The 27,194-nt window shown below is 45.2% G+C and overlaps 1 protein-coding gene across 6 annotated transcripts; it reads right to left on the bottom strand.

The window, feature by feature from the left end:
- Positions 1-878: 878 nt before the first annotated feature.
- On the bottom strand, positions 879-26,272 carry RPAP2 (RNA polymerase II associated protein 2). 6 transcript variants are annotated; one of them, XR_013622917.1, is made up of 14 exons: positions 26,167-26,272; positions 23,689-23,743; positions 23,330-23,470; positions 19,200-19,298; positions 18,753-18,818; positions 13,900-13,988; positions 12,921-12,965; positions 11,736-12,612; positions 11,391-11,516; positions 6,996-7,093; positions 3,058-3,138; positions 2,652-2,720; positions 1,324-1,720; positions 879-1,271 (listed from the first exon to the last, which is right to left on the bottom strand). XR_013622917.1 is itself a non-coding variant. In XM_068109667.2 (13 exons), the coding sequence occupies exons 3-13, from the start codon at positions 23,420-23,422 to the stop codon at positions 1,564-1,566; spliced, it is 1,800 nt and encodes a 599-aa protein (XP_067965768.1). In that variant the 5' UTR covers positions 23,423-23,470; positions 23,689-23,743; positions 26,167-26,272; the 3' UTR covers positions 879-1,563. The 6 variants fall into 6 exon arrangements, 3 of the variants coding, with proteins under 3 accessions (XP_067965768.1, XP_067965767.1, XP_078631000.1); XR_013622916.1 differs by having other exon boundaries at positions 23,330-23,447; XR_013622918.1 differs by lacking the exon at positions 23,689-23,743 and having other exon boundaries at positions 23,330-23,447; positions 26,167-26,230.
- Positions 26,273-27,194: the final 922 nt, after the last annotated feature.

Below are 27,194 nucleotides of genomic sequence, written 5' to 3'. Positions count from 1 at the left end.
CGTCGTGTAAGTCTGTTTGTTTGTCCGGGGTTATAATGGACTGTTTTAAGGCTTGCCCTGTGTATCTGCTTCTTCTTCTTCACTGCACATTCCCTTTCGTTTCTTCTTTGGTTTTGGTGTACATAATTAATAAACATCTGGTATTCCTTTACTTTGGTTTCATTGTCCCCCGATCGCTTTAGTCTTTTCCCTGATTGAATACCTGTGGTGCGATTTTGGCCAAACGCTCGGAGTCGGGTTAGTCCTTTGTTAATGGCTCGAGCTGCGGATTGCTAAACCGCTCGGCAATCTTCCATCTTATCCGCGGCTCGGGCAGGGCTCATTTCCTCGCTTACCGGAAGGCGCTGGTAATTAGGTCATAGGAATCATTGGCCGACTACCCTATTCAGCGCTGACCGGGAGTGACGTCATAGCTCCAGGGCCGGCGGAGATGGCCAGCTTAACAGGACAAGGGGATTAACCCCCCCCCCCCCCCCCCCTTGCTAACGGGAGTGCCGTCCCCCGGATCCGTAACAATATTAACCGAGTAGATTTTGGGGTTCCGTGGTCAAAGGTCATGTCAGGTTAAAAAAAAAAAGTAATAACTTGTGAACAGCTGAAGGGATTTAAATTAAAACTTGGTTCAGGTATGTATAATGATGCAAGCATGAACTGATTAAATTTTGGGGTCAGGGAGGTCAGAGGTCATGTCAGGTAAAAATGTGATAACTTGAGAACAGTTGAATGGATTTAAATCAAACTTGGTGCAAGTATTATAATAATGTGGGCGGAGGCATATCGGTCGACGTCGTGACGTCGAAGAGTGTCGTTCTTGTTCATACTTGACACATGTATGCAATAATGTATAGAATATGAGACAACAAATGATTGCGATCAAATCCAAGTCATCGGTGACAATTTTATTTCAGAATTTTGGGAATTAAAAAGATATTTATGGAGGAGAATAGTATAGGACTATGTTTTCAGGAACCATTCTTTATATACACTTCATCATTGCAAACACCCACACCAATTTAAATTATTTATTTATATACACTTTCGCATCAGTGTTACCAACATACCGCCTTTAATTATTTTTGTACCTTTTACCTTTCCACAACCTTTATTTATTTATTTTGAATGAAAATCTACACGTCCCATTTTTCCAATGAGAACTTTCCTCGTTGTTAACGTCCCGAGTGCTATTTTTAATGAACCATCGGTTGTTTATGATATTGCTCTTCATATGCATTGCGCTTTTCCTTTTGAAACGTACATGCTATTTTGTTGTGCTGACGCTTCACTTTGTAACACCTCAAAATGCAGCACCCTAAGATTTTGTACAAGGAAGTTGAGCCACCTGATTTAAACTTTAATCATAGATTATTCCTTCATATATTCCACAAAAAACAAAAACAAATGAACTTACCAAACAGGCCAAAACTCAGCATACAAATCTGAAACACAAAATCATTTATTAGTGGTAGAAATAAAGTTACCCAATCAGAGGTCAATCAGCAAAATTGTTTTCGAATGAATGAGATGTGATCGTTATAAATACAATCTTGGAATCCCAAATGCCCCTCAAGTTTCAGATTTTGAAGGTTCGGGGTTGAAAATTGAAAGGTAGTAGTCTGTGTCGGCTTTTGAAATTGCGAACTTCTGGAGGGTGGATTCCAGGTGGGCTTGACGTGAAGGATGGGAAAGAGCATCACGTAATATAGGAATCTTGGAAGATAAACTGGAAAAAACAAAACAAAAAAAAAATAGTTAGTTGGAATGCTGTGTTAGAACACGCAACTGAAGTAGTTAACAAACATTTGCTGTTAAGTGGAAAAGTTTGCCATTGCTCGGTCAAGATTTTTTTTTTTTTTAATGCTTGTCAAAGTACGCAATTTCAAATCTGAAGGCAAATGTCAACACACCACATGAATAAACTTTCCTTTTTTTCCAAGTTCCTTTCCCAATGAAAACATGTGGAGTCGTGGTTAAGAGCATTTGCTCAGAGTCTAGGAATTAGAATGTGACCTTGTCGGAGTTATTGTAAAGACTTTTCTAAATGGTACATGCTGCTTCCTCGCTCGATGCCCAGCATTTATAGGATCGAGCACGGATAAACCCCGTGGGTTGGCATCCCCTTAATGAAGGAGGTTAAAAGTGCTTTCTTTACTGTGGAGAGAAAAGTGCTGCCAATTGATGGCGACACCGGCACCCAGTGCATTTACGAGGACAAATTTACCCGTGCGAAGAATGTTTTAACCTCACCGTTGACCAAGTAAAAAAAGGAAATTGCAATACCCTCTGCCACCATCACGTGGCACTACACGGTACACATTTACATTGAGATTTTACGACCCCCTTCATATCCCCACATAAGACCACAGCCTATGTTACCCCCTTAAAAGTAAAGGTGAAAGAGTGGGAGGTGGATCCAGAGTCGGGATAGGTTTGGGAGGGAGAGACAAACGAGTCAAAGTGAGCAGTAGGCCAAATTTTTAGGAATAGTAACAAACATGGGTCGCTGGAAGAATGTATTTGATTGTAATTAAATTGGCTATTTATTACGTCACTAAAATATCAGAAATGGAATGGGTCAACGTGGAAAGTTATCCAGAACATTGGGATACCCTTGGCTTGGCTAACCCACTAACCCAGCATCCCATTGGACTCACAGTTGTATCAACGTCGCTGCGATAATGGTCCATTCCCCAGGCTTGTGGACAATGTTATTGGGTGTGAACCTGCACGGACAAAGCAGTGAGTGAATACAAGAACATCACCGAGTAAACAGGAACTTGGAGCTTCACGTAACGGTTCAGCACTTATGGAAGGTACCACTTCAATGACAACTGCAAGCGCCGCCACGTATACCTTATTTGTGGTCCAATATTGCCGCGTATAGTCGGAAGATTTGCAGCTCAAGATTCATATTGGTAAAAGAGAGCAGACACACTGAACAGTAAAATAATAAATTATTTATTAAAGCCCGACATTTCAAGGACAAACTAGTTTTCTTCCTCAGAGGTGTTAAGAGCAGTGCGGTGGTGACACCGCACGAGCATGTGAGGCGGAACTGACCTTAAAAGCCGTAGGAGTTTGCCAAGTTCTGATGATACGTCGTTGAGGGACATGCCAAGAGGAGCCAAGAGGCTGGGAAGCCTGGCAGATCAGGGCACAAAAAGATTGATGTCAATAGTAGGCACAAGGAACAAGGTAAATCTGGCATGAGTGCATCCCAGACAACGGAAGGAGTTTTAACCATGTTAAATATTCCCAAAGCACAAATCTTAGTGAACCGGGTGTTCAAGTCAAACGTTTGCTTATAACCCCCCTCCAACGACCCACAATCCCCACCCCAAGTCAAGTCAAACGTTTGCTTATACCCCTCTTGCGCCGATGCATCCCTTGCTCATGTCGCCTGTCTGACTGTTCTCGTGCCTACCTGATACTGCTTTGTTGTCCTGCCTCGCCTGTTCATCGTTCCTGGTTCGTTGTGCCTGGTTTGACGCCTCCACAAAAGCAAAGGCCTCACCCGGTTTTTCGTTCCCTTCCCCGTCCGTGCTCGAGTCTGGTGTGAGGCGCTTTTAGATTTTATTCCTCTTGTATATAATTATTTATCAATCGTGATTCCGTGTCTTCTCCATACAACACATTGTCGGGCTCTATTTTCCCATGTTATTTGTAATGTGGAATAAAACCCATTAAATCAGAGCCAAGGATCGCGTATGCTTCGTGCGATGACACTTGAACACAAATCTGCTATCAAGTAATGCAGTTCAAGGGAGTAAAAGCCAGTTCGGTCCATCTGTCGATGTTAATCGGGGCTGAACACAACGATGCTTCACATGGCAGACAGGTGGTGGCTTCTTTGTATTATCCCACCTTTTTGGTCTTGCACCCTCAGTCCTCCCTTGGCTGTCCCTCCCAGGTGTATGCTAGGCACACAATCGATATGGTCCATTGCACGCTACAGGTATTTATGCAGTATCCCTCTTCTTGTTAAACACCCAAAATCTAGGATCACTGCTCACCTCCACTCATTTTCCCTCTTTTCTTTCACCTGTGGAACTAACTTCCCCAGTCTGTTCAGTCTTCATCTTCCCTCCAGTACGGCGCTTCAAGACAGCTGTTAACTACTACTCGTCATCCCCCATCCATAATAATGACATCTTCTACCCCAAATTACCCCATTCCCAAGTACTCCTTTTTTCCAGGTTATTGTGATTTCGCCCCCAACCTCCCACATCCTACCTTTTCGTTTCTTATTTGGTCAGTTTGTTCCTTTTCTGTTTCATCCTCCAACAATGGATGGAGGTCCTCAATGCCAAACAGGAAATTAGAGCTGTCTCCCTCGACATATCACGTGCCTTCGATACGGTCTGGCACCCCGCTCTGCTCACCAAACTCTCCTCCTTTGGTATCCATGGAATTCTCCACGCATGGCTGGTGGACTTCCTCTCTAGTCGGTCAACGTGTGGCCCTGAATGGGTTTCTCATCTCCTCTTCCTGTTCAGGCTGGAGTTCCCCAAGGCAGTGTTCTGGGCCCTGTGCTTTTTCTGGTCTTCATCAATGATCTCTGACTCTCTTGAAAATCCTCTCTATCTCTTTGCTGATGACTCCACTCTCTGCCGCTCCATTCCTCATCCCTCAGATCGGCAGTCTGCAGCCTCCTCACTCTCTGCAGACCTGGACAAAATCACAGACTGGGAAAACAAGTGGAACATGTCTTTCAATCCTGACAAATCTCACACTCTTACGATGTCTCTCCGAAAAGACCGACTGGACAACCCTCCCATCTACTTTCTGAATAATCCTCTCCAAGAAGTTCTGTCACTCAAGCTTTTGGGTCTCACTATCTGCCATGATCTTTCCTGGGAAAACCACATTTCCAAGCTGGCCTCCAAAGCCAGTCGCCGACTGGGCATCCTCCGTCGTGCGAAGTCCTTCCTTGGCACACCTGAGCTCCTCACCACATACAAGGCTTTCATCCGCAGCTCAATGGAGTACTGCTCTCCCCTCTGGGCTGGTGCTCCTGCCTCACACCTAGCTCATCTTCATGCTGTTGAAACCAAAGCGTTCAGAATCATTGGAATCTCCCGCGATGACGCTATCTCCGAGGGCCTTTCACTTACTCACCGCAGGCAGGTTGGTGGTCTTTCCGTCTTCTACTGACTCCTCTCCGGCCTTGCTCCCCCAGCTCTCTCTGGGCTGTCCCCCAAATATTCCTACAGGTCGCACAAGATCTGCCTGCAACCCTCTTATGGTTAAACTGCCAAAATCAAGACTCTCTGCTCACCTTCACTCCTTCATTCCTCTTTTCTCCTGCCTCTGGAACAAACTCCCTCACTCTCTTCAATCCCACTCCTCCCTCCAGGTCTTTAAAACGGCTGTTCACCACCATCTCTTATCTTCCCCAATCCAAAACCTTGATGTTTTCTACCCCCGCTAATTTCACCCCAAATCCACTTTTTTGAGGTGCCGACTTCTTTCCTGGAAGTCCTTGGTGTCCTTGCGTTTTATACCTATCCTGCGTCCCCCCAGGCCCTCTCCCTCCCACACATCTCTGGAAGTCCCTGCTCTCAAATGTTGTTTGTGTGCTTCCTCCCCTTCTCTCCCCATCTTGTCGACCGCTCCCCTTTTTGTATACTTTGTTTGCTTGTTTGCTTGATTTGTTTGTTTGATAAATGTTAGCTCTTTCACGAGCCTCGACTCTGTATACAAAAAAAAAAAAAATACACAATTTCCTCCTTCCTATTCCTCTTGCTGTGTTTCATTCAGCTCATGTGCAGCTTGTTCACCCCCACGTGTCCTTCGTCCTCTCTGCTCGATCTCACTCTCACTTCCACTTTGTTGCCAGGGTTTCTACCTCTCCATTCTGCTCTGCTGTTCCACATGTACGCAAAAAATATTTAGCATCGTTAAAAGTTTCCTCCAAATCATCAGGCTTCTAATAAAGTGGGCCATCTAACACGATGGGTAAGGGGTTCAAAATTCAGTTTCTGATTTGGAACATCTCATTCAACAAAGAGGAGTATAGACGTCAAACATTTTGTTTAAAACTACCATAACCACAAAAACTGTACTGACCTTCACTTAACCGACCTTCACGTAACTCAATTTCACCCCAGATGTGGGACAGCCCCTTTTACTTAATTGGAGCTCATTTGAAGACTGACCACAAATTACTGGAAATTTATCTTGTAGCCACATACCAATTTATTGGCAGTGCATATCCAGAAACACCTGAATAGAAGGCCAAAACCATGATCCTTTCTACATCCATTGGACAACCTCTCCTTCCCTCCCCCCAAATTTTGCTTCCATATCCATCTTGTCCACCTCCTACCCCTCATTGTCACCTGCATCCCTCGTCTGTCTGTCTCCACCTATTTTGTCCCTCCGCCCTGCTGTTGGCATTTCCCCCTTCTTACTGCTGTTCCTTTTGTTACATTGTGTCCTGATCCATTGCGTATTTTAGCTCTTCCGCGAGCCTTGAAAAATACACAAAAAAAGTACACAAAAATAATTAAACAAACAAAATCAACAATTATTTAATTTTACTATAAAGCAACAACTTACAATACAATACTTACAAATCGTTCATGTTATGCTTCAAACTGCACTCAACCTTGAAAATTACATTGCATATAAACAAAGGAAAACTTCGACCTCTCCATTATGACATTCCTGTGGGCATTGCAGGCCAAAGGTGCTCATCTTCTATCGGTGATCAAAGGGCCATAGCCATAGGCACAATTTTTAATTTGGCAGCACACAATAGCCTCTCTACACCATTTATAACCTCAATTTTAGTGGGGCATCTTTCGGGAAAACTTGGGTAGTAATAAAGACTCCGAAACGTCCCTCATTCAAACTTGACTAATGAACAATTGATGTATTTTATTCAAAAACCAAAACAATAAACCTTCCAAAATCTCAGGCATTAGGCGTTAAACAAAAGACATCAAGGAAGAACAAATGAAAAAAATAAAAATAAAAAAAAATAAAAAACTTACGCTACATGTAAACCATCTCCCACAATGCGCATACGGATTTGGCTTGGAGGCCAGGAGGAGGGTAAAATAGGAACTTCAGGCTCTTCAGGCTCTTCAGTCTGGTGGAGAACGAGTGGGGAAGGAGCGTCAAAAAAGCAATTTCAGCAAACATGATACGAGTCAACCTCAAGCATACATTGCCTCCAACCCAGCCTCATGGAAGAAGTGAAGGTTGGAATGCTGACAAATCAAGTCGTGCAGAGGGAAGTGGGAAGAAGGGTATAACAAGCCATACATTAATGAGCCTACGAGAGGGTTCGTAGAACACCTTACCCCACGTAGTCTTGAGAAAAAGGACATGGGAAGGTTTTTTAAAACTTTTGCTTTGTGTTTCTGGGCACGATATACACCACATGGCCAAAAGTATGCGGACACCCCTTCTAATTAGTGGATTCGGCTGTTTCAGCCACACCTATTGCTGACAGGTATATATATTGTCGTGTGTCTATCCTGTAGTTAACACCGCAGCGCGACACTGATGACCAAACAAGCTTTAACTCCAAGGCGTTCAATCCAATGGCGGACCTTCGTTATACGCACAAGGGGTGGTGGGTGGGAGTGGGGGGGAAGAGCCGCGAACCACAGGCGTGCGCTTACCTGTACGGGTCCACCTAATTATTTTTTTTGCGCCCCTGAAAAACCACGAATTCGCAGGAACACTGCCGTGAATAGGGAAAAAATATATATAAATAAATAAATAACGCGATATCGCGGAACACGGCCAAGAATAGAAAAAAACCCCGCAAATTTGCAGGACACTTTTCAACGAATAGAGAAACATGTCACATTTTATCACCTGCGAATAGCGGGGTCAGACAGTGTGTGTAAATAACTTTATAATTTACACACTTGTGTAAATAAATTCAACATCATTAAAGGTTAAAGGTAGCACCCCTAGTTAGTCCACAAGCAACACGTAGGCCACCATAGGATTCCAGTTATTTCATTAGTATGTGTATTAGATAAGGCCGTGTTTCCAATAGTTGAATCTGCGTTGTGTCAATCAAATGAGTAGGCCCCATTCCGTTCAGTTGGCAACCTCCCTCTCCAAGCGACGCCATTACGCACCCTCCAGTCTGCCCTATGGCTCTCCCAATTTGTTACGCGCTTTTGTTAGCAGCGTTCGCTGCCTTGAGCTGGAGCTCGCTCAAACGCCGCCATAAGCCACGCGGTGAGGCCCGGAAAAAGGGGGCGGAACGCCAAGAAGGTGTGGCCACGTCATCCAGCCGTCAAAGGCGGAGCCGGTAAGCCCTCACCAGCCAACCAGGGCTGAAGGGACATCGCCGACGGGCGTGGTTTTGGGCTCGCGAAGTGATCGCTTGGCGAGTTATAAAGGCGAGCGCAAAGCCCTTTCACAGGACTGCACAGGGGACTTGCCAGCGAGCACATTTACCAGGAGACTCATGCGCCGGCGTTTGTTAAAGAGGACGTGTTGGAAGGGTGGCTTGGAGAAGGACTGAGAAGAAGAAGGGCACGCTTGTTGGAGGACATGGGGAGAGAGAGGGCGTTTGGCACAAGTGTGCACATATTACATATACATGACACCAGCTTCCTCCCGCTACACAACTGTACGGTCACGTTCAACTATACGCGGAGCTGCCTGCCGGGTTTCGCTCGCTGGACCGGAGCCTGGACCCCATCGCTGGACCCTCTACCTGTTCCATCAACCATCTACAATCCCCATGTGAGTGTGTATGTTTGTCCTGGGTATTAAGGATAAGACTGTTTTAAGACTGCCCTGTGTGCTGCTACTTCCTCTTCCTATCCTGTACATTCTTTCATTTCCTCTTCTTCTTGTACATTGTGAATAAATTGCCCTGTTCTTTCTTGGTTTCCTCTTATCCGATCGCATCCGTCTTTTCTCTCCTTGGGTAAACATGGCACGATAGGAACCGCTTATAATCGGGGTTAGTCATTGTTAACGGCCCGAATCGCGGCTCGCTTCGCTCGGCGTGTCCACTAACGCCGTGGTTCGGGCGGGAGTTATATCCCTGCTTCGCGGTCGGTGTTCGTAATTAGGTATTTGGGACTAAATTGACCAATAACCCTACCTAATACCGACCGGAAGGAGCGTATAACCCCCAGGACTCAGGTCGGCCAGATAACAAGACAAGGGGATCAACCCCCCCTTGATAAGGGGAGAGCCGACGTCCGAGATCCGCAACAATATATTTGCAGAGCCACAATTTTGTCTTAATCTCCGTTTCCCAACACTGAGTGCAAGCGGCGCGTTTGATTGGTTGAAATGGAGGTGTAAAATGGTGGAATATTTTGTCCAAATACTGCTGAACATAAGGTTTTCAGAAGTGCCAACAAAGTGATTTGTGTTCTGCAGCGTTCAAGTATATAATTAGATTGAAATAAAATAAATGTTGTACAGGTTGTAGAAAAAATAATTCCTTTGAATTGGCAGTTTATCGACGTTGAATACACTCTTTACACCGCCTGATTTAACGCGTTACATTAGTTCTTCGTGCCTGTTGTTTGTGTCCTTTATGACCGCTTAAAAACAGCAAGTTTCCTGTTTGGTATGATTTTCAATTTTGTTTGACTTCCAGTCAGACAGACAAAAACAATTACCTTACTCTCCTCTCTACACACTCAATTTTACTCCTTTCCAAACCCTTTATTTCCTGTGTTCTACCAACTCAGCCTTCAGAGCCACCGTTGTGCTTATCCATATTGTTTCCTCACTTATTCTCACAATAAAATACCAAATCCTCACAACCACAGCTTGAGTGTCTATGGTTTCCATATGTTGTATACATTTTGTTAGAGAAATTTTTAAATGAAAGTAGCTCATGTTACTCAAACTTGTAAATACTGGGTGGAGGAAGAGTGGTTAGATCACGACAACAAGACTTGGTGGCCTAATAGTGTCTGCTCTGAGCCTGGGTGGTCGGTGGTTCGACCCGCCGGGCCGAGTCATACCAAAGACTAATGACAACAGGTAGATGCCCTCGTTCACTGTCCTAAAAATAAACCCCTTGAGCTGTTTTAAAGTATCACATTTTTACCAGCCATGACAGGTTTCACATCGATCAATGAAGTTGTTTCGGAGAAGGGATTTTTTTTAAATATCGGCTTTCAAGATAATATGGCTGCCAAACCAGGTGACATATGACATCAAAAATGTACACTCTGCATATGTATGGGTTGAGGTTCACGTGTGTGAAGTTTCCTGTTGATTGGATAAGGTTTGTTTTTCTATCCAAGGTGGCTGCCAAACCACATGAATACGACGTCATCATTTTCAAACTACATACAATGGTGTTAGATGACATTTGTAAAATTTCACATCGATAGGGTAAGCAGTTTCAGATATAATTATTTAATATTTGCTTTCAATCCAATATGGCTGCCACACCATGTGACCTATGATCTCATAAACATGTGACGTTTTCATGACATGTCATGTCATATCAACATAGATGTCATGACCAATGACATTTTCTTGATACTTTTAATCGCCATGCCTAGTCAATGACACACGTAAAGCTTTGATTCAATCGATTCTGTTATGGGAGATGTTTTCTTTTGAGGTTTTAGGTTAAATCCAATATGGCTGCCAAACCATGTGACCTATGATGTCATAAATTTAATATTTCAATACAAATGGGTCATAGATCATAAGCATGATTGTTAGGATAAGGTATTCGATTAAAACATTTATGGCTGGTGTACCACTTCACCGACGAGATTATCATGCTTTTGTTCCCCATTGACGTGGTGCCAAGTTTCAAATTTTTCCGTTCAGCGGTTTCCGAGAAATCTTTTTCAAATCATTTGCGTTTAATCCAAGATGCCTGCCATGCCACATGACCTATGATGTCACAATTATCACAAAAATATTCTGCATGGGTGTCACTCCTACCCTGAAAGTTTTGTCTCAATCGGACATGTGGTTGCTGAGAAAAACGAGGTTTATCCCATACGGACGGACGTACGTACAGCCGGACGGACAACTGAAAAACAAACCCTCTGGCCACCATCGGGGGCAGATGCATAAAAATGGTACGTGTTGCTTCCTTGGTTGATGCTCAGCATTTTAAAAGGATAGAGCAAAGACGATCAACCACAGCATAAGCTTAGATGGGCCGATTGGCATTCTCCTGCGTTGAAGTTTCTCGTAAGGGAACTCGTATTAAACTTTGCCTGCTGTCCAACTGTAAATAAACAACCATCTCAGTGATCAACTTACATATTTATTCTTAGCAAAATGTATAAAATGTGTCTTTAATTTGAAAACATTAGGTCGATCTTTCCCGATCTTTCTTTACATCACTTAACATGGCGTTTTCAATTCATCCCCCCAAAAAAATTAGTCAAATCCCCTGTGCAGGTTATCTTGCTCACCTCCTCTCCCCCCTCCTCCTCCTCCTCTATCACATGATGGAATCCTTTAAAGAACTTCGTCACGTGCTCCTTCTGCAAAGCTGCAACCCTCTGCATCGCAGCATAATGCCTCACCACTCCCTTTTGCTGCAAAATTGGATACCGACATATTCAGCTAATCACGAGTGGTTGTCAAAAACAAAACATCAAAACGAGCCATTCAAAATGTTTTTTTAAACGTTCACTCTCTGAAGTGTAAAGCACATGTAGGAATGAGTATTATTTATATATTTATTTTTAAACAAGGATTCATCGACTTATTGAACACCTCTATCCCCTTGCGGCGATACATACTCCCAGCCTCACCTCTCCACGCACTGCATCATCAGGATGGTTACTGGGTTCAAGCAATGAGGTCATTGTTCCATCACAATGAAGGAATTCAACCGCCTCGTCTGTCCGCCAACTTCGAAGAGTGGCTGCTACCTTCTCAGCAATTGATCCCTGGCGAACTGGCTTTCTGACTACATCAGACTCCTGCGTTTCGGTCCCTCCGGCGCTCCTATGATGCACCAGCAGCTTCCTGAGTGCGGCAGCTCCACTTGCACTGATGCCATACGAGGAAATGCAAGGAGCAAGGGGTGATGCGTCCCTGCTGCCAGCATTCAGTGAAGCGGTCACAGTGTTATCAAGCAAGGAAAGGTCTTTGGAGTCCAGGTCTAGTGGAACATACTGCTTCGTTACAGGGTCGACTGGCAAAGGTTGCCAAATTTCTGGGTCAGGTGCCAAGGTCATTTGAGAGACTTGAAGCATCAGTTCCGTGTCCAAACAACCTCCAGTTTGGTTCGTTGCTGCTGAGTGGCTGCCAGGTTTGGTATTCTCAGGATGAATAAAACTGGGGTCAGAGTTCAACAAGTCAGATGCTGGTGATACAACCATAGTATCCTCATCATTATCACCATTTATCTCCAAACTCGTTAGGGTTCGTCCATGGCTGTTTGTTTGTTCATGCAACTGCCCTCTCTCTTCTTCCAACATGGATTCGGAATGATGTGCAAAATGGCGTTTGCGGTCACGTCCGACTATAGACGAAACAAAGTCGTCTTCATCAGACGATGAAGGAGACGGAGAGTGCGAGTGTGAAGAGGGGTGACAGCACGCATCAGCTGGATCTTCTGCCTCAATGTCAGCCTTTCTCATGACTTTGTGCCACGTACAAGGCACCTCATCTCCGCACAAACCACTGGGGTATGGTGGAGATTTGGAAGTCCATAAGTCAACCTGTTAATTGTGGGAGATGGACAGCCCAGAGTACAAGTATCTATAATCATAATGAAAGCTGCCTCCCTAAAAAAAAAAGTTTTTGCTGACAACATAATATCCTAGCAATTCAAATAACATGAGAGAGGGTGGTGGCTTCTTTACTTTGTCAGGAGCCCCCTCCCCCACCTAACATAAAAAATATATATATTTCTGCAAAATACACAAGTTGAATGTAAAACCAGAATGCCAAGTGGTAGTCTCATGTGGTAGGAGAAGAGGAAAACGTACACTTCGTAGCTGTCACCTTGCTGCAGGAATTTGAATTGTGGAGGCCTAGAGAAAGAAAAACAGAATAGCGCTCCACATGACGGCGCACAGGAAAACGGGTAAAATTGGTAAAAAAAGGCGCACAGGAAAACGGGTAAAATTGGGAAAAAGGGCGCACAGGAAAACGGGTAAAAAGGGCGTACAGGAAAACAAAGGTTGTGAAACGGTTATGAGGGACTGAAAGCACAAATGACAACGACTAATCCACATGCCCAGCTAAGGGGCATAGCGACCTCCTTGAAGGGGTTGACCCTTTTGCACTTTGTTCCCTTGGGACAGAAGGAACGTGAGGTGAAGGCAGGAATTTTGGATTTTTTTTGGGCAATGGTGCCGGCGATTGCTCACCTACTCTTCGCGAAGGACACCGTGGGACCTTTAATGTTCACCACCTAATTCTGGCAGACAAGATTCCCGCTTAATGTGCCGATCCGAGGGACTACACACACATTGATGAAACACCAGAATGAATGAATGAATGATCGTTTTTAAGGCCATTTTCCCCGCTAGAGCGGGGGTTAGCCTTGCGGGCCCCATGACAATCATGGTTCCCTGTTCGAGGCAGTGTTTTATTGATGAAACACCAGGATGACCGTTTATAGCTAGGCCGAGATTCAAACACAGGCTAGACCGCTTTGAGGCAAGCGTGCATGCCGCTGGGCCATCCTGCCACCTCACATGACAGCATGTTAAAGGTAGTCTGAATAAACAACATTCCTGGAGGCAATGGTTTAGATTTTTTGAACTCAGTTACCCAGTCACCAAATCCGGAATAGTTTCTACATTTGTCAATTTTCATTCTACATATTTGTAGTTCATGCAAGGAGGAGTGTTCAAAGGAAGAATTGCATCTTGAACGTGTACATTTGCTGGTACTGTCTATTACATTTGATCACCGGGAAATGAGAGAAAGACAGCATGTGATGTGACATGCAAACCATACATTTCTCCCTCTCGCATCCCTAATGGGCCATTTGGGATCTGGGATGCAAAATACTGCGAGGCCCCACAGCAAAAATTGCTGCAGAAACGCTGTGGGGAGGAAATGGAGACAAAGGTTGGAATGCATGACAAGTGCCACAACAATCAAGAAAACCGTCAATTAAAGCATTAATGGTGAACATGAGTCAGGTCAATGAGTCAGGTAATGCCAAGGCAGAAACCCAAACATGCAATATTCAGAATAACTATGGAAATGGTGAACAAAATAGCAAAAAAAAGAAGCCAAAAACAACAAAGGATTTTACCGTATTACCGTCTTTTACCCTTTACCGTATTAACGCAACTGCATCAGGGCAGTCACATGTAGAGAGTTTACACTATGATTAGTCGTCATCCAAACAATCAGAAAGCGTCACACGGTATAAAGCCGATGAAATTGCCACGTGGCCTTCCCACAATCAAAAGTGCTTATTCACTTATAGGTGGGAACTGAGCTTGCTGAAACAAACACTTCAAGTATTAAACCAAGTGGTCTATAATTTGTATAAACAAACGTAGGAGCGGGTGTCATTCATTTTCCATGAGCATTCTAATAGGCCGGTAATAAAACAGGATGTTCACTCATTTAATTGTTCAGGTAGCCCAAATCAAGCCCAAACATCTGCGTGGCAAACTTCCGAGACCATGCGGCACACGCAGACTTTCGAAAATAATTAAATAAATAATTTTTCACAAAAAAGACACAAAGACAACAAATAAAGAATACTTGGGCACTGGTCCAACAAGAATATGACAAAAACAAAAGGGAACACTAATGTAACGTCACTTAGTAGGGCGTTGGGCCACCAAGTGCAGTCAGTACGGCCTGTATGCGCCGCGGCATGGAGTCCACCACCGTCTGAAATTCTGCACAAGGGATGCGGAACCATTCTTCCATAAAAGGTCAATCAACTCACAACTGTTTGATGGAGGTAGAAAACGCTGTTTCTGGCATCATTGCAGAACATCTCATAAATGCTCGATTGGGTTCAGAGCTGGTGACTGAGAAGGCCATGACCCATGGATAACAGTGTCATGCTCATCAAACCATTGAATGACCACGCGCTCTGCGGACGAGGGCATAAGGAGGCCTCCTCTTGTAGCCATAATTATAGGCAACCAGGCCTGTGAAGTATTTCTATACATGACCCTATGCATGCTGGGATGTTTTTTGCTTAATTAACACATGAGCCACACCTGTGTGGAAGCTGCTGCTTGGTGAAGCCTTGTTTACCCAGGTGTTTCCACTTTTTTTTTTTTTTGCCCATTATCTCTACACTGAGCTTCAGCAGGAATATGCTGCGCTTCTTTGCTCACAGCACAAAATGGTGGACTTGTGAAAGATAGTGGCTTGACAAGATGAGGAGGTAAATGCATTGTGGGCAGTTTGGGTTGAAGAGCATACAGACCAATGGGAGCCATTCACAAGAAATTGTGAAATTGCAGGAGCTGAGGTAACAACGTTAAAGTGAAGACAGCGCAGTGCTGGCACAAAACGATGCAAATAGAGCAACTCCACCCCAAAAATGAATATTTTGAGTTTCATTTGATTGTGTTTTCAGAAATCAATGCAGCTTCTATGTAACTTACTCATTCATCCTCTACAACACCTTGAGATTGAATGTTGGCTTCAACAGTGTTCTCCCCATGCGGAACGATTCAAATGAGCAGGTGGAAATCACAGGTGTTAACACTACAAGCAGGTGCCGTATTGATGGGGCAGAGATATTGGAGGTGCCAATTTGCTTTGCATTGAATTTAGGTGTGAAGTACAGACCAGAATCGGTGGCGTAATGATTAGAGCGTCCGCTCTGAGTCTGGGAGGTCGGCAGTTTGAACCTCAGCCAAGTCATACCAAAGACTTTAAAAACAAGAAAGAGCAGAGATTGCAGACCCTCGCCAGGACGTGTTTTAGTGGTTTTTAAGGCTTTTGTGTTAAAACAAAAATGGCGGCCGAACCATGTGACCGATAACATCATTACTTTTTTTCTCCAGTAATTTATCCATAGATGACGCTCAAGAAATTTCATCTTGATCGGATGAAGTTTTGTACTCGTCGATTTATGACATCACAAGGGAGGAACCGATGACATAAGCATTAACATATATTACTAGCAGAAGTACCCGGCATTGCCGGGCGGGGGAGGGGAGGGGGAGGGGGGAGGGGGGAGGGGGGATGGGGGAGGGGGGAGGGGGAGGGGGGAGGGGGGAGGGGGAGGGGGGAGGGGGGAGGGGGAGGGGGGAGGGCACGCGAATCGTCGAATCAGCGCGCTGCTCTGCCACCGATTCAGATTCCGTGTATAATATTCCTCGCTGAAAAAAAATATGGATCTAAAGATGAAAGAAAAAAAACCTATGTGGTGTGAATGGCAATGTTCCTCGCTGAAATGTGAAAAAACGCAATCGCGCGGCAAGGAACATCACGTGATCGCTCTGAGCGATCGATTGCAACTCTGCGTCGTGTCGTAGGCGCGGCCAACGTGGCCTCATGCTCCCAGGTGATTGGCTAACTCGAGCTCGAGAGAGCCATAATGCGCTACGTTATGGCAAAAAATATGGATCTAAAGATGAAAGAATAAAAAACCTATGTGGTGTGAATGGCAATGTTCCTCACTGAAATGTGAAAAAACTGAATTACGTGCGAACGCATAACTGAGATTATGGCGGCAAAGTTGGAACACCACGTGATCTCTCTGAGCGAATCAGCGCGCTGCTCTGCCATTCCGGTCATAATATTCCTCACTGAAATGCGCTGAGGTAAAAATATGGTAAAAATATATTATGAAATAAATTTTTCGGTCGGCCATGTTCTTCCCAGGCTCAATGGCCATGTTTGTGCCAAATATCAAGTACGTGAGCCTCTCCGTTTAGGAGTCTATCGGTAACACACACACACACACACACACACACACACACACACACACACACACACACACACACACACACACACACACACACACACACACACACACACACACACACACACACACACACACACACACACAGTTATATATATATATATATATATATATATATATATATATATATATATATATAGATTCCCCATGGAGAGTTCTTTACATCGAGTCATGTCTCAATTTTTCTATGCAGTGCTTTCAGAGAGGTGTAAGGTTTTTCGGTTTTTCCAAGATGGCACCTGTACCACATGACCTGTGATGTCATAATTATCATTAAAATAATTCAACAGGAAGAGGCGCACCTATGGTGAAAATTTCCTGTCAATCGGACCAACGGTTGCAGAGAAAATCATATTTATTCTGTGCGGACAAATGACAAAGACAGACAGACAGCCAGACAGCCAGCCAGACAAACAAACGGACTCAAATGCAATATCCTCTCCGTTGGGCGAGGGTAAAAATAGGAGCACGAGTCCTGAACCTGAAGCTGATGAAGCCAAAGCTCAAGTTCATCTCAAAATTTTGTTCATGCACAGAATCTGGTCACGTGATTGTTTACAGATCATGTTTTTACAGGTTACAGATTATGTTTTTACAGGTCACAAGTCATGTTTTTGGATGAGGGCATGGCTGGGTCGCTGATGCAATTTTTTTTACAAATTGCAACCCGTTAATGAGCGCAGATTTTGCTGCGGTCAATACACCTTCGTTAGGCATCGGATATGAAGCTGCGTTTCGGATATGAAAACTTGGATATGAAACCAAGTTTCATTAAAATCGTGTTTGGTTCAAGCGATAATGACTGAAGTGTTTACAGATTCACTCACTGGCTCACTGACTCACCTACGGACACTGCTCAATTGCATAAGCTCGCCGGACTAAAGTCCAGGGGAGCTAAAATTGGTACGTGCTGCTTCCTTGCTTGACAATTAGCATTTATAAACGATAGAGTAAGGATAAACAACCATAGATTAGCAATCATAGTGCAGGCCTTGATGGACCTATTAGCATCTTGCATCGAAGGTCCTTGTAAGTGAACTCGTATTATTATTATTCTTACATAACAATTGCAGACAGTAACACAATGCCCAGCAATGCCAATGAAAGACAGTTTGTTCGGCAGCAGAGGAGCGAATGGTATCATAGTTGATGTAAACCATGTACAATGAAGTCGGATAAACCTGTTCTGGTATGACCATCGAGCTTTACGGACTTGAGACGCAGAGGTCAAACGGCAACCAATCTCAAGTGTGTGTGCGTGTACATGAGTATGTGCATGTATACATATGAGTGGGTGCAGAATGTTGTTGGCTGCTATCTCCACACGTGGGTGGGGTTCAGGACATGGAACGGAGGCCGACCTGGTCTCAAAGTATACACCTTCGTGTGTGTGTGTGTGTGTGTGTGTGTGTGTGTGTGTGTGTGTGTGTGTGTGTGTACACGGATACGTAGCACGCGCACACTTGTACGTTTCCAGTACTGTACCCTATGATAGTTTTGAATAATTTTGAGCCTTGGACAGCAATTCAACAAGGCATAAAGAACAGCAAGCAAAAGACATGGTATAATGCACAAAAAGTGAATGACAAAAGAAGAAAAAAAGAAAAAAGTTTCCATCCTCGGGAACTTCAAAGAAACAAATCTAAGCGAATCGATAAACACAAAGTATTTCAGCAAAAAAAATTTTCAAAAGGACTATAACCAAGAACATAGACGTGAGTCTTTCATCTTCTCCAGTCAAAAACAGCTTAAGTGCAGGTGGGGAGGCAGCTGTGACCTTCATCTTGCCATTTTAGAGCAGGTGTGTGAATGTCCAGGCTTTAGTTTCCTTGGCCAACTGCAAACGAAGCTACCAGTTTTAAAAGTCCCAACAAAAACGAAAAGATCAAAGGCTCACCTTCCGTCGTGTGATATCATACACTTTGTTCCTTTGTGTAAAAATCTTGAATTGCTGCTGGGCAATCTGTCAAAAGAACGTTCACTCCGTTGGAAGGTAATCCACGGATGAATAATTGAAGAAGAGCCCCTGTTCATGTTTATTTCCCACAATCTACAAATTGAAATCAAATATACCTCGGGATATAATGCCAGATGAGCAGCCACAACTGCTATTTGGATGGGAGTACTGGGAGTTACCTTACTAGTTATCTTAGCATGAGGGATAACTTTGTGATAGAGATTCAGATCCATGAAGCGCAAGATGAACGAGGGACGGTTATCCAGATGTGGAACTGTGCCACAGCAAATAAGTGTTTGGGGTTTTCAAGCACAACGCCCGTTGAGCGACAGAGATACGGCTTCGACATGCGGCACACACATGTCCCGGCAAGGTTTACGGGCTCACGTTTTTGAGATGCCTGTTACACAATGGGAATCCACACAGCCTTTCGAGTGCCCGCTCCTCAATAACATCATCATAATGTGCTGGAGTTATTTTTCCACCCTGCGGACAACAAAACAAAGTGCGGTAAAGAGTCAGATGCCAGGGATATTACCTGGGTGGTTAGCTTACAAGTACCACATATCCATATGCAGGTTTTTCTGAGAGCCTATTGCTCCAGTGAATGAATGAATGATCGTTTTAAGGCCAGTTTTCCCCGCTAGAGCGGGGGTTAGCCTTGCGGGCCCCATGACAATCATGGTTCTCTGTTTGAGGCAATGTTTTTATGGCCGGATGCCCTTCCTGACGCCAACCCTTCGTCGCCTCTTACGATGCGCAGGGATACGGTGTACCTATTCTAAATTGGGGTACACACCGTGATCATTCATCCCAGCAAGCTGGTACTCAATTTGCCGACCTCGGAAGGATGACAGGCTGAGTCAACCCCCCTGGCGTTAATTCAGTGATCGATTGGGATTCGAACCCAGGATCCTAGGATCCCAAGCCAGCACCCTAACCGCTAAGCCAACACCAGGCTCCAGTGTTCACAATAAACAGTGTTGTGCAATGACCTACGCAAGCGAGCGCAGGACTAAACAAAATTGACATCACGATTACGTCACCACATTCTTGAAGTATATTCATTAGCTGGCTTATTACCTCTGCCACCGAAGGTGGACGGAGGTTATGTTTTCACTCTTTCGCTTGTCTGTCTGTGAGCAGAATATCTCAAAAAGTTATGGACGGATTCGGACAAAACTTGGTGGGCATGTTGGGTGCGTGACAAGGAAGTATCGATTTGAATTGGGTGAAGATCTGAATCCGGATCCGTATACGAGAATTATTTAATTTTTTAAGTGATTCTTCACCATTGAGAGATGGTGCCAAAAACGTTATATAGCATTATATTTTAAAAAGTTATGGCCGGATTTTGATGAAACTTGGTGGACAGTTCGGGTGTGTGACAAGGACAAATTGATTACATATTGGTGAAGATCCGGATCTGAAACTGACAAGTATTTAATTTTTATAAGAGATTCTTCCCTGTTCACTCCAGTGAACTCCAGTTCACTGGTAATTCCCTGTTTGTCGTAAAAAGGCGACAAAAAGGGTTGGCGTCAGGAAAGGCATCCGGCCGTAAAACATTGCTTCAAAAAGGGGACCAAAAAAACAACAACAACCACGGTCCCCGAAAAAGGCCAACCCCCGCTTGCGGGGAAAAATGGCCTCTAAAGGTGGTTATTCTTCCACCATTGAGTGATGGAGCCACAAACGATGTACAACACGATATTTAAAATAATTGTGGACGGATGACAAAACTTGGTGGATAAGTTGGTTAGGTGAGAAGCAAAGCCGATTAGATTCGGCCCATTAGCGATCAGTGTGATAGAAAACATCAAGTCTTCCGCCAGGCGGAGGTATGTGCTCGACCGAGTGCCAATCTCATTTGGAGATGTGATCAAATGCAAGATTGCAAATTGGGAAGACACCAGACGTCCGTGTGCAGCCATTACATATCTTGTCAGGGATTCTGAAACCGACTATGCACCGACGCAATCCATCCACACAAATGCTCGGCAATCAAATCATTTGTGTGACACTCGGCAGTGAAAACAGCGTGCCCCGGGCAAATCAGGAGAGTTTTCCAAGGGAATATAAAGTGCACTGATGTCATTTTGTGCGTTTCAAACACCGAAACAGAGGTTAAACAGAAATATAAAAGTATATCAAATTAACGTCTGTGATTGCTGACAGTTAAAATTTGCAAAAGCTGATATAACCATCAGAAATAAGGACAAATCAAATGAGCAGAAATCCCTTGGAGATGTTGTGAGAAACACTGACGTGATGTTAAAGGCCATCGGCAAATTGCTGCCGATTCACTCGGGAAATGAGAACATGTCCCACTCAGATTCCACGACAATGCGATATTGAGGCGATTGAAAGAAACCAAATGGTGAACAAATTATCGATTACAGTTAATGATATAATTGAGGTGGTATTCACCACTAATGTTCAAATAGTCAATCCCTAATTCTTTGAAATGTGAATGTTATTGCCAAACCTGAAGGGAATGACACATTTTTGTGAAATTAACTAATCTTAGGGTCCCCAGTTTAAAATGCTGTTAAAATAACACAAGGTGGGTTGAATTAGCCGGTCATCCTTCCGAGGTCGGCAAAACGAGCACCAGCATGCTGGGAAAAATGAGCCAATCGAGTATCCTGCGTTAATGCTGCATCCTGGATTGTGCCCCATACGCAATGGAGAACTACCTCAGCAGCCCCCCTATGCGTCTGACTAAATGAGTGGCTCTTCTTTTAACTGCAAGCAGCCGTCTAAATCACCAGCCAAGAGAACTCCATGAAAAATCATTTCTAACTTTAAATCATCATCATGATTTATGATTTATGGGAGCGAGACATGGGTAATGAACGAAGAGCAGCAACGAAGGCTGGAAAGGGTGGAAATGCGAATGGTTCGGTGGATGTGCGGAGTATCGTTGGGAGAGAGGAAGACAAATGATTAATTGCGAAAGATCATGCGAATAGAGCCTGTGATTGATGCTGTGAAGAGGAACAGGTTGAGATGGTTTGGTCATGTATTGAGGAAGGATGAAAGTGACTGGTTGAGAAGAGTGATGGAAATGAATGTAGAAGGAAGTAGAGGACGGGGAAGACCAAGAAAGACATGGCTAAAGATGGTGGAAGAAGAAATGCGGGCAAGGGGGTTAACAAGGGGAGATGCAGAAAATAGGGCAAAATGGAGAAGATTGTCATGGGGACCGCAAGGCTAACCCCCGCTCTTGCAGGGAAAATGGCCTTAAAATGCCTGTTGTTGTTGTTTAAATCATCATCATGTGATGTCTTTTTCGATCTGAATATGCAGGCTCATCTTCGGGGACTATTTCCTGTCCTTAGACAAAGGAATTAAAAACATCAATTGTTTGGATTTACCCCAATTTAGAAACCTGCATAAACTCCTTTGTCTGCGACATGATGCTCCGATATTGAGCAGCGAGATGGTTTGTGACGTTCGCACCATCCAATGACGACATTCAAGGGAGGCAAAATAAAATGCAGGTGGGCAATTGTAGGACAATGCATGCAGACAGAGGAATATAGTTTCAGTCCTACAAGTTAACGCGGCACCTATTCGAATTTAGATCACCTTGTTAAAGCAGGATCATTCTTTCATTTCATAGGCAGCACGTGGCCGCTGGGTCGTATCATTGCTGGGAGCACAGCTGTACGAGTTGTACTGGTGATGCAGCCCCCCCCCCCCCACCCCACCCCTGGCCCCCCTTGTAGGTTAGGACAGGAATTTGGAATTTGGCCTTGGTGCCGGCTATAGCTCGCCTACTCTTTGCGAAAGATACCGTGGGATGTTCAACATCTAACTAATGCCAGCAGACGGGACGTCCAGTTTAACGTCCACCCGAGGGGCGGCACACACATTGATGCTTCACCTTGCCTGTGAAACAATAGGATGACAGTTTATAGCTGGGCTAATATTCTAACCCAAGCTAAAAAACTCAGATGTGAATATTAAAGCAGAATGAAGCTTACCATGCGCATACGTTAAAACGAGAGCAAAGTCAATGCGCGCCATCGCAAATCCCCGCACTTCCCACCAAAAGAAAAGTTGAAATATGGCAAAAGGTTCCACCAGGAATGACCCAATAACAAATTTGGAGTTAAAAAAAAAAAAATCTTCTATTCTGACAACGGTGACCCTTCGTCCCCACCGCCCGGGGCATGAACTTTGTTGATTCAGAAAGGTCCTGGAGGTCACATTCAGAAAATCGTTGCATATTTCATGCATCTCCAATGTTGATTGCATATACAAAGTTTCATTTAAAAAAATGTTTAAGATGTCTCTAATTGCATTTTTTTGGTATCTGACCTTTTGACCGCATCCCACCGCCCCAGGGAGCGGGACCAAGAATGATAGATACTACACTCGCACATTGTTGCCATGTGGTCATCATAACTACCAAGTTTGACTTGTTTGCACAACCGTTTAGAAGATAGCATAACGGACACACATAGACAGACAGACGAAGTAGCACCATGTCAGTAGCAGCTCCTCACCAACTGTGCTAGCATCTCCTGTGTGACATAGCCTTCCAGCAAACGCAGCACCGCCTCATGGGATGTCCGCTCAGCCTCCAAGCGCTTCCTCATAGCCAATTTCAACTGTGCTCTTTTGCTGAGCAAAACAACGTCACAGATCTGCTTTTCACACGTTTACATCTCATTTCCAAGAACTAAACAAAAAGGTCATGCCACAGTCGTAGAATTATTAGTGGAGATTGCGAACATTCGGCAGCTTCTATAAGCAGCATGCAATTTCAGACTTGCTTGTCAAATTGGAACAAGGTAGAAAATACGATGATAAAACAATCCAAGAAGCCACAGAACATGCCAAGTGCACCTAAAACCTATCGTACCGGTCTGCTTTCTCCTTTTCTCTTTCCTGCCTTATTCGCCCATCTGCCACGCCTCCTGCATGCATAGCAACGTATGTCAGATGATGGCGATGCTAAATGATTCAGATAAATCAATAAAATTGCTGGGTTCATTACTCGGAGGATAGGTAATTCTGACCCTTGTGGACGGACGGACGCACACACACACACACACCTAGGAGGGCTCCCCGTCCCACCTTCTGAAACCCGCAAATGGAGATAACCACCAACTACACACATGGACACGTCACAAATAGCTAGCTATCTTGCCTAACCGAAAGCCAAATACACCCTTACTTAATACCATACATGACAGTCCTTGCGTCAAAACTAGAGCGGCACTCGGTAGAGCACATACTCCACAAAGCTGAACAGTTTACGTTTTGTATCCCACTTAGAGGCCAGATCTGGAACCGTTCTTGTCACATTCCCAACTCATCCACCAAGTTTTGTCATAATCCGTCAATAACTTTTTGCAATATATTACATGTAGTTTTTGGCCTCGTCTCTCAATGGTGAAGAATCACTTGAAGATTTTGCATCATTACATTACCAGTTTCTGGCATCATTACTGTTTCCAAAGTCACGGAATCCTTCATTGCTTCTGTTATAGTCTTTCCTGTTTTCAAACGGCCTGATCTCTCACCACGAGTTTGGATTCCTTCCCAATCGGTCAAATCTAAGCATGCTTCTGCTCATATCTCAGCAATAGATGGAGGCCCAAATCTCAGAGGTTAGATAAATCTCAAGGGTCATGTTTCAGACATTCAACACAGTCTGGCATCCTGCTTTACTTGCCAAGATATTTGCCTGTGGCATAAAGGCCACCATCATTCCTGGATTTTGACTTCCCCCAATCACTCAGTCAACATGATGCCGCCAATAGAAACCTCTCCTCGTGGAGGCTGGAGTTGCACAAGGCAGTGTTTTGGGTCCAGTCTTGCTCCTTGATCATATCAATGACCTATCCGATGCTCTGGAAAACCCTCTCTACCCTTTTGCAGACTCTTCCACACTGTTGTGCAGTAACCCATCCTTCACGAGCTCGGCGTGTGCAGCGCCCCCCGGCTCGGCGCGCGCTGCACCCCCCCCGGCTCGGCGCGCGCTGCACCCCCCCCGCCCGGCCCGCGCTGCACATCACCCGCCCGACGCGCGCTGCACATCACCCGCTCGGCGCGCGCTGCACCCCCCCCCCGCCCGGCCCGCGCTGCACATCACCCGCCCGACGCGCGCTGCACATCACCCGCCCGGCGCGCGCTGCACCCCGCCAGCCCGGCGCGCCCTGCACCCCGCCAGCCCGGCGCGCCCTGCACCCCGCCAGCCCGGCGCGCCCTGCACCCCGCCAGCCCGGCGCGCCCTGCACCCCGCCAGCCCGGCGCGCCCTGCACCCCGCCAGCCCGGCGCGCCCTGCACCCCGCCAGCCCGGCGCGCCCTGCACCCCGCCAGCCCGGCGCGCCCTGCACCCCGCCAGCCCGGCGCGCCCTGCACCCCGCCAGCCCGGCGCGCCCTGCACCCCGCCAGCCCGGCGCGCCCTGCACCCCGCCAGCCCGGCGCGCCCTGCACCCCGCCAGCCCGGCGCGCCCTGCACCCCGCCAGCCCGGCGCGCCCTGCACCCCGCCAGCCCGGCGCGCCCTGCACCCCGCCAGCCCGGCGCGCCCTGCACCCCGCAAGCCCGGCGCGCGCGGCACCCCGCAAGCCCGGCGCGCGCTGCACCTCGCCAGCTCGGCGCGCGCTGCACCTCGCCAGCCCGGCGCGTGCTGCACCTCGTCAGCCCGGCACGTACTGCACCTCACCAGCTCGGCACGTACTGCACCTCACCAGCTCGGCACGTACTGCACCTCACCAGCTCGGCACGTACTGCACTTCACCAGCTCGGCACGTACTGCACTTCACCAGCTCGGCACGTGGCCGTACTGCACTTCACCAGCTCGGCACGTGGCCGTACTGCACTTCACCAGCTCGGCACGTGGCCGTACTGCACTTCACCAGCTCGGCACGTGGCCGTGCTGTACTTCGCAAGCTCGGCATGGACTGTACTTCGCGAGCTCGACGTGTACTGATGTAATGTACTTCACGATATTAAAGGCGATTGCACGTACAATAATTTACAAACTCAAGATTGGTTGGATGTACAGTGCGTAGGCCTACTCTTAATCGAACATTCTCACAGCTAATCCACATTGTTTTATCAAAAACGAAAAACCTCCAGTTAAAAAAAATCGGTAGTATAAAATCTACATCTCCAAAACAAAAATAAAGTGCATTTTCAAAGCGAGTATTGTAAATAATAGAATGAACATGGTAAAGAACGAACATTGTAAAGAACGAACATGGTAAAGAACGAACATGGTAAAGAACGAACATGGTAAAGAACGAACATGGTAAAGAACGAACATGGTAAAGAACGAACATGGTAAAGAATGAACATGGTACACTTCAGTATGGACCTGAAAACCTTACCTTCAGTTTTGCCATAATGCATTTCGGTGTTACGCCACATACGTCACGTCCGTTTCTCTTCGTCTCTTTGTTGTTGTTTTTAGACTTTATAGCAAAACTTTTCTTCTTAACTATAATCTTCCCAGCTCTCAGATAATCGATGCTTGCTAAAAACGATGTTAATGAAAATAAGGGGTATTTGCTGCACTTCAAGGTATGGTCCACTTGAAAGGCAAAATTAAAATTTAAATCAAATGAGGAATGTTCTGTTACGAACTACCTTGCCATGGTCACAATATACCGGACAACAGAACTATTAATGTAATGTTTGTTTGACTTTGTTTGATGACGTTCTGACACATGGAACAAATATCTACAGTTAAGAAAATAGTACCATGGAAAATACACAACACAAAATAAATTATTTATGTTAATATTTTAAAAAGACCAACGACCACATTTAAGGCTGTGTTTTAAGGCTTCCTCATGTCTGTTCCTGATGGAATCGAAAACGGCATGGCCGATCTCAACCAAATTTTACATGTGTGCTGGGGGTACCCAGGGTCAGGTCATGGGTATTAATATTAAATAAATATTTTCCTGTCCCCGCGAGTGTGGGGAGACGACAGTAGTAGGGAAATGGGGGTTCTAAAACACTCCCAATTTTACATTGAAGTGAATGGGGGAAATGCCTTGGAACTTATGGACTACCCACCCAAAAACCCCAAAAACATCCGTCTATTTCTCCCTTCCCCATCTAAATAGTCAGGCAGCTTAGGACCGGATTTGAGATGGATATGGACGTTCCGGACAAAAGCGCCAATTTTTTCCAACATGTTACCCGTTACCTTAGCTTTCCATTTTTGATAGGAACCACTCCCTCCAAATACATTATGGCGGCCATCTTGGATTTTCAAGATGGCCGCCATGTAATAACCTATTTCTACCAATAACTCAGCTTCTAAGCCACTTAGGATCACAATCTTGGTGTCTAAACATACATTTTCTGGGTCAAGGAATACAACTATACCATATAGAAAAGCAACAGA

Source organism: Myxine glutinosa, chromosome 3 (genome assembly GCF_964187855.1).
Source record: "Myxine glutinosa chromosome 3, kmMyxGlut1.1, whole genome shotgun sequence".
Lineage (NCBI taxonomy): Eukaryota > Metazoa > Chordata > Myxini > Myxiniformes > Myxinidae > Myxine > Myxine glutinosa.
Note: the sequence above shows the minus strand (reverse complement) of the source record. Positions and strands in the feature narration are given on the sequence as shown.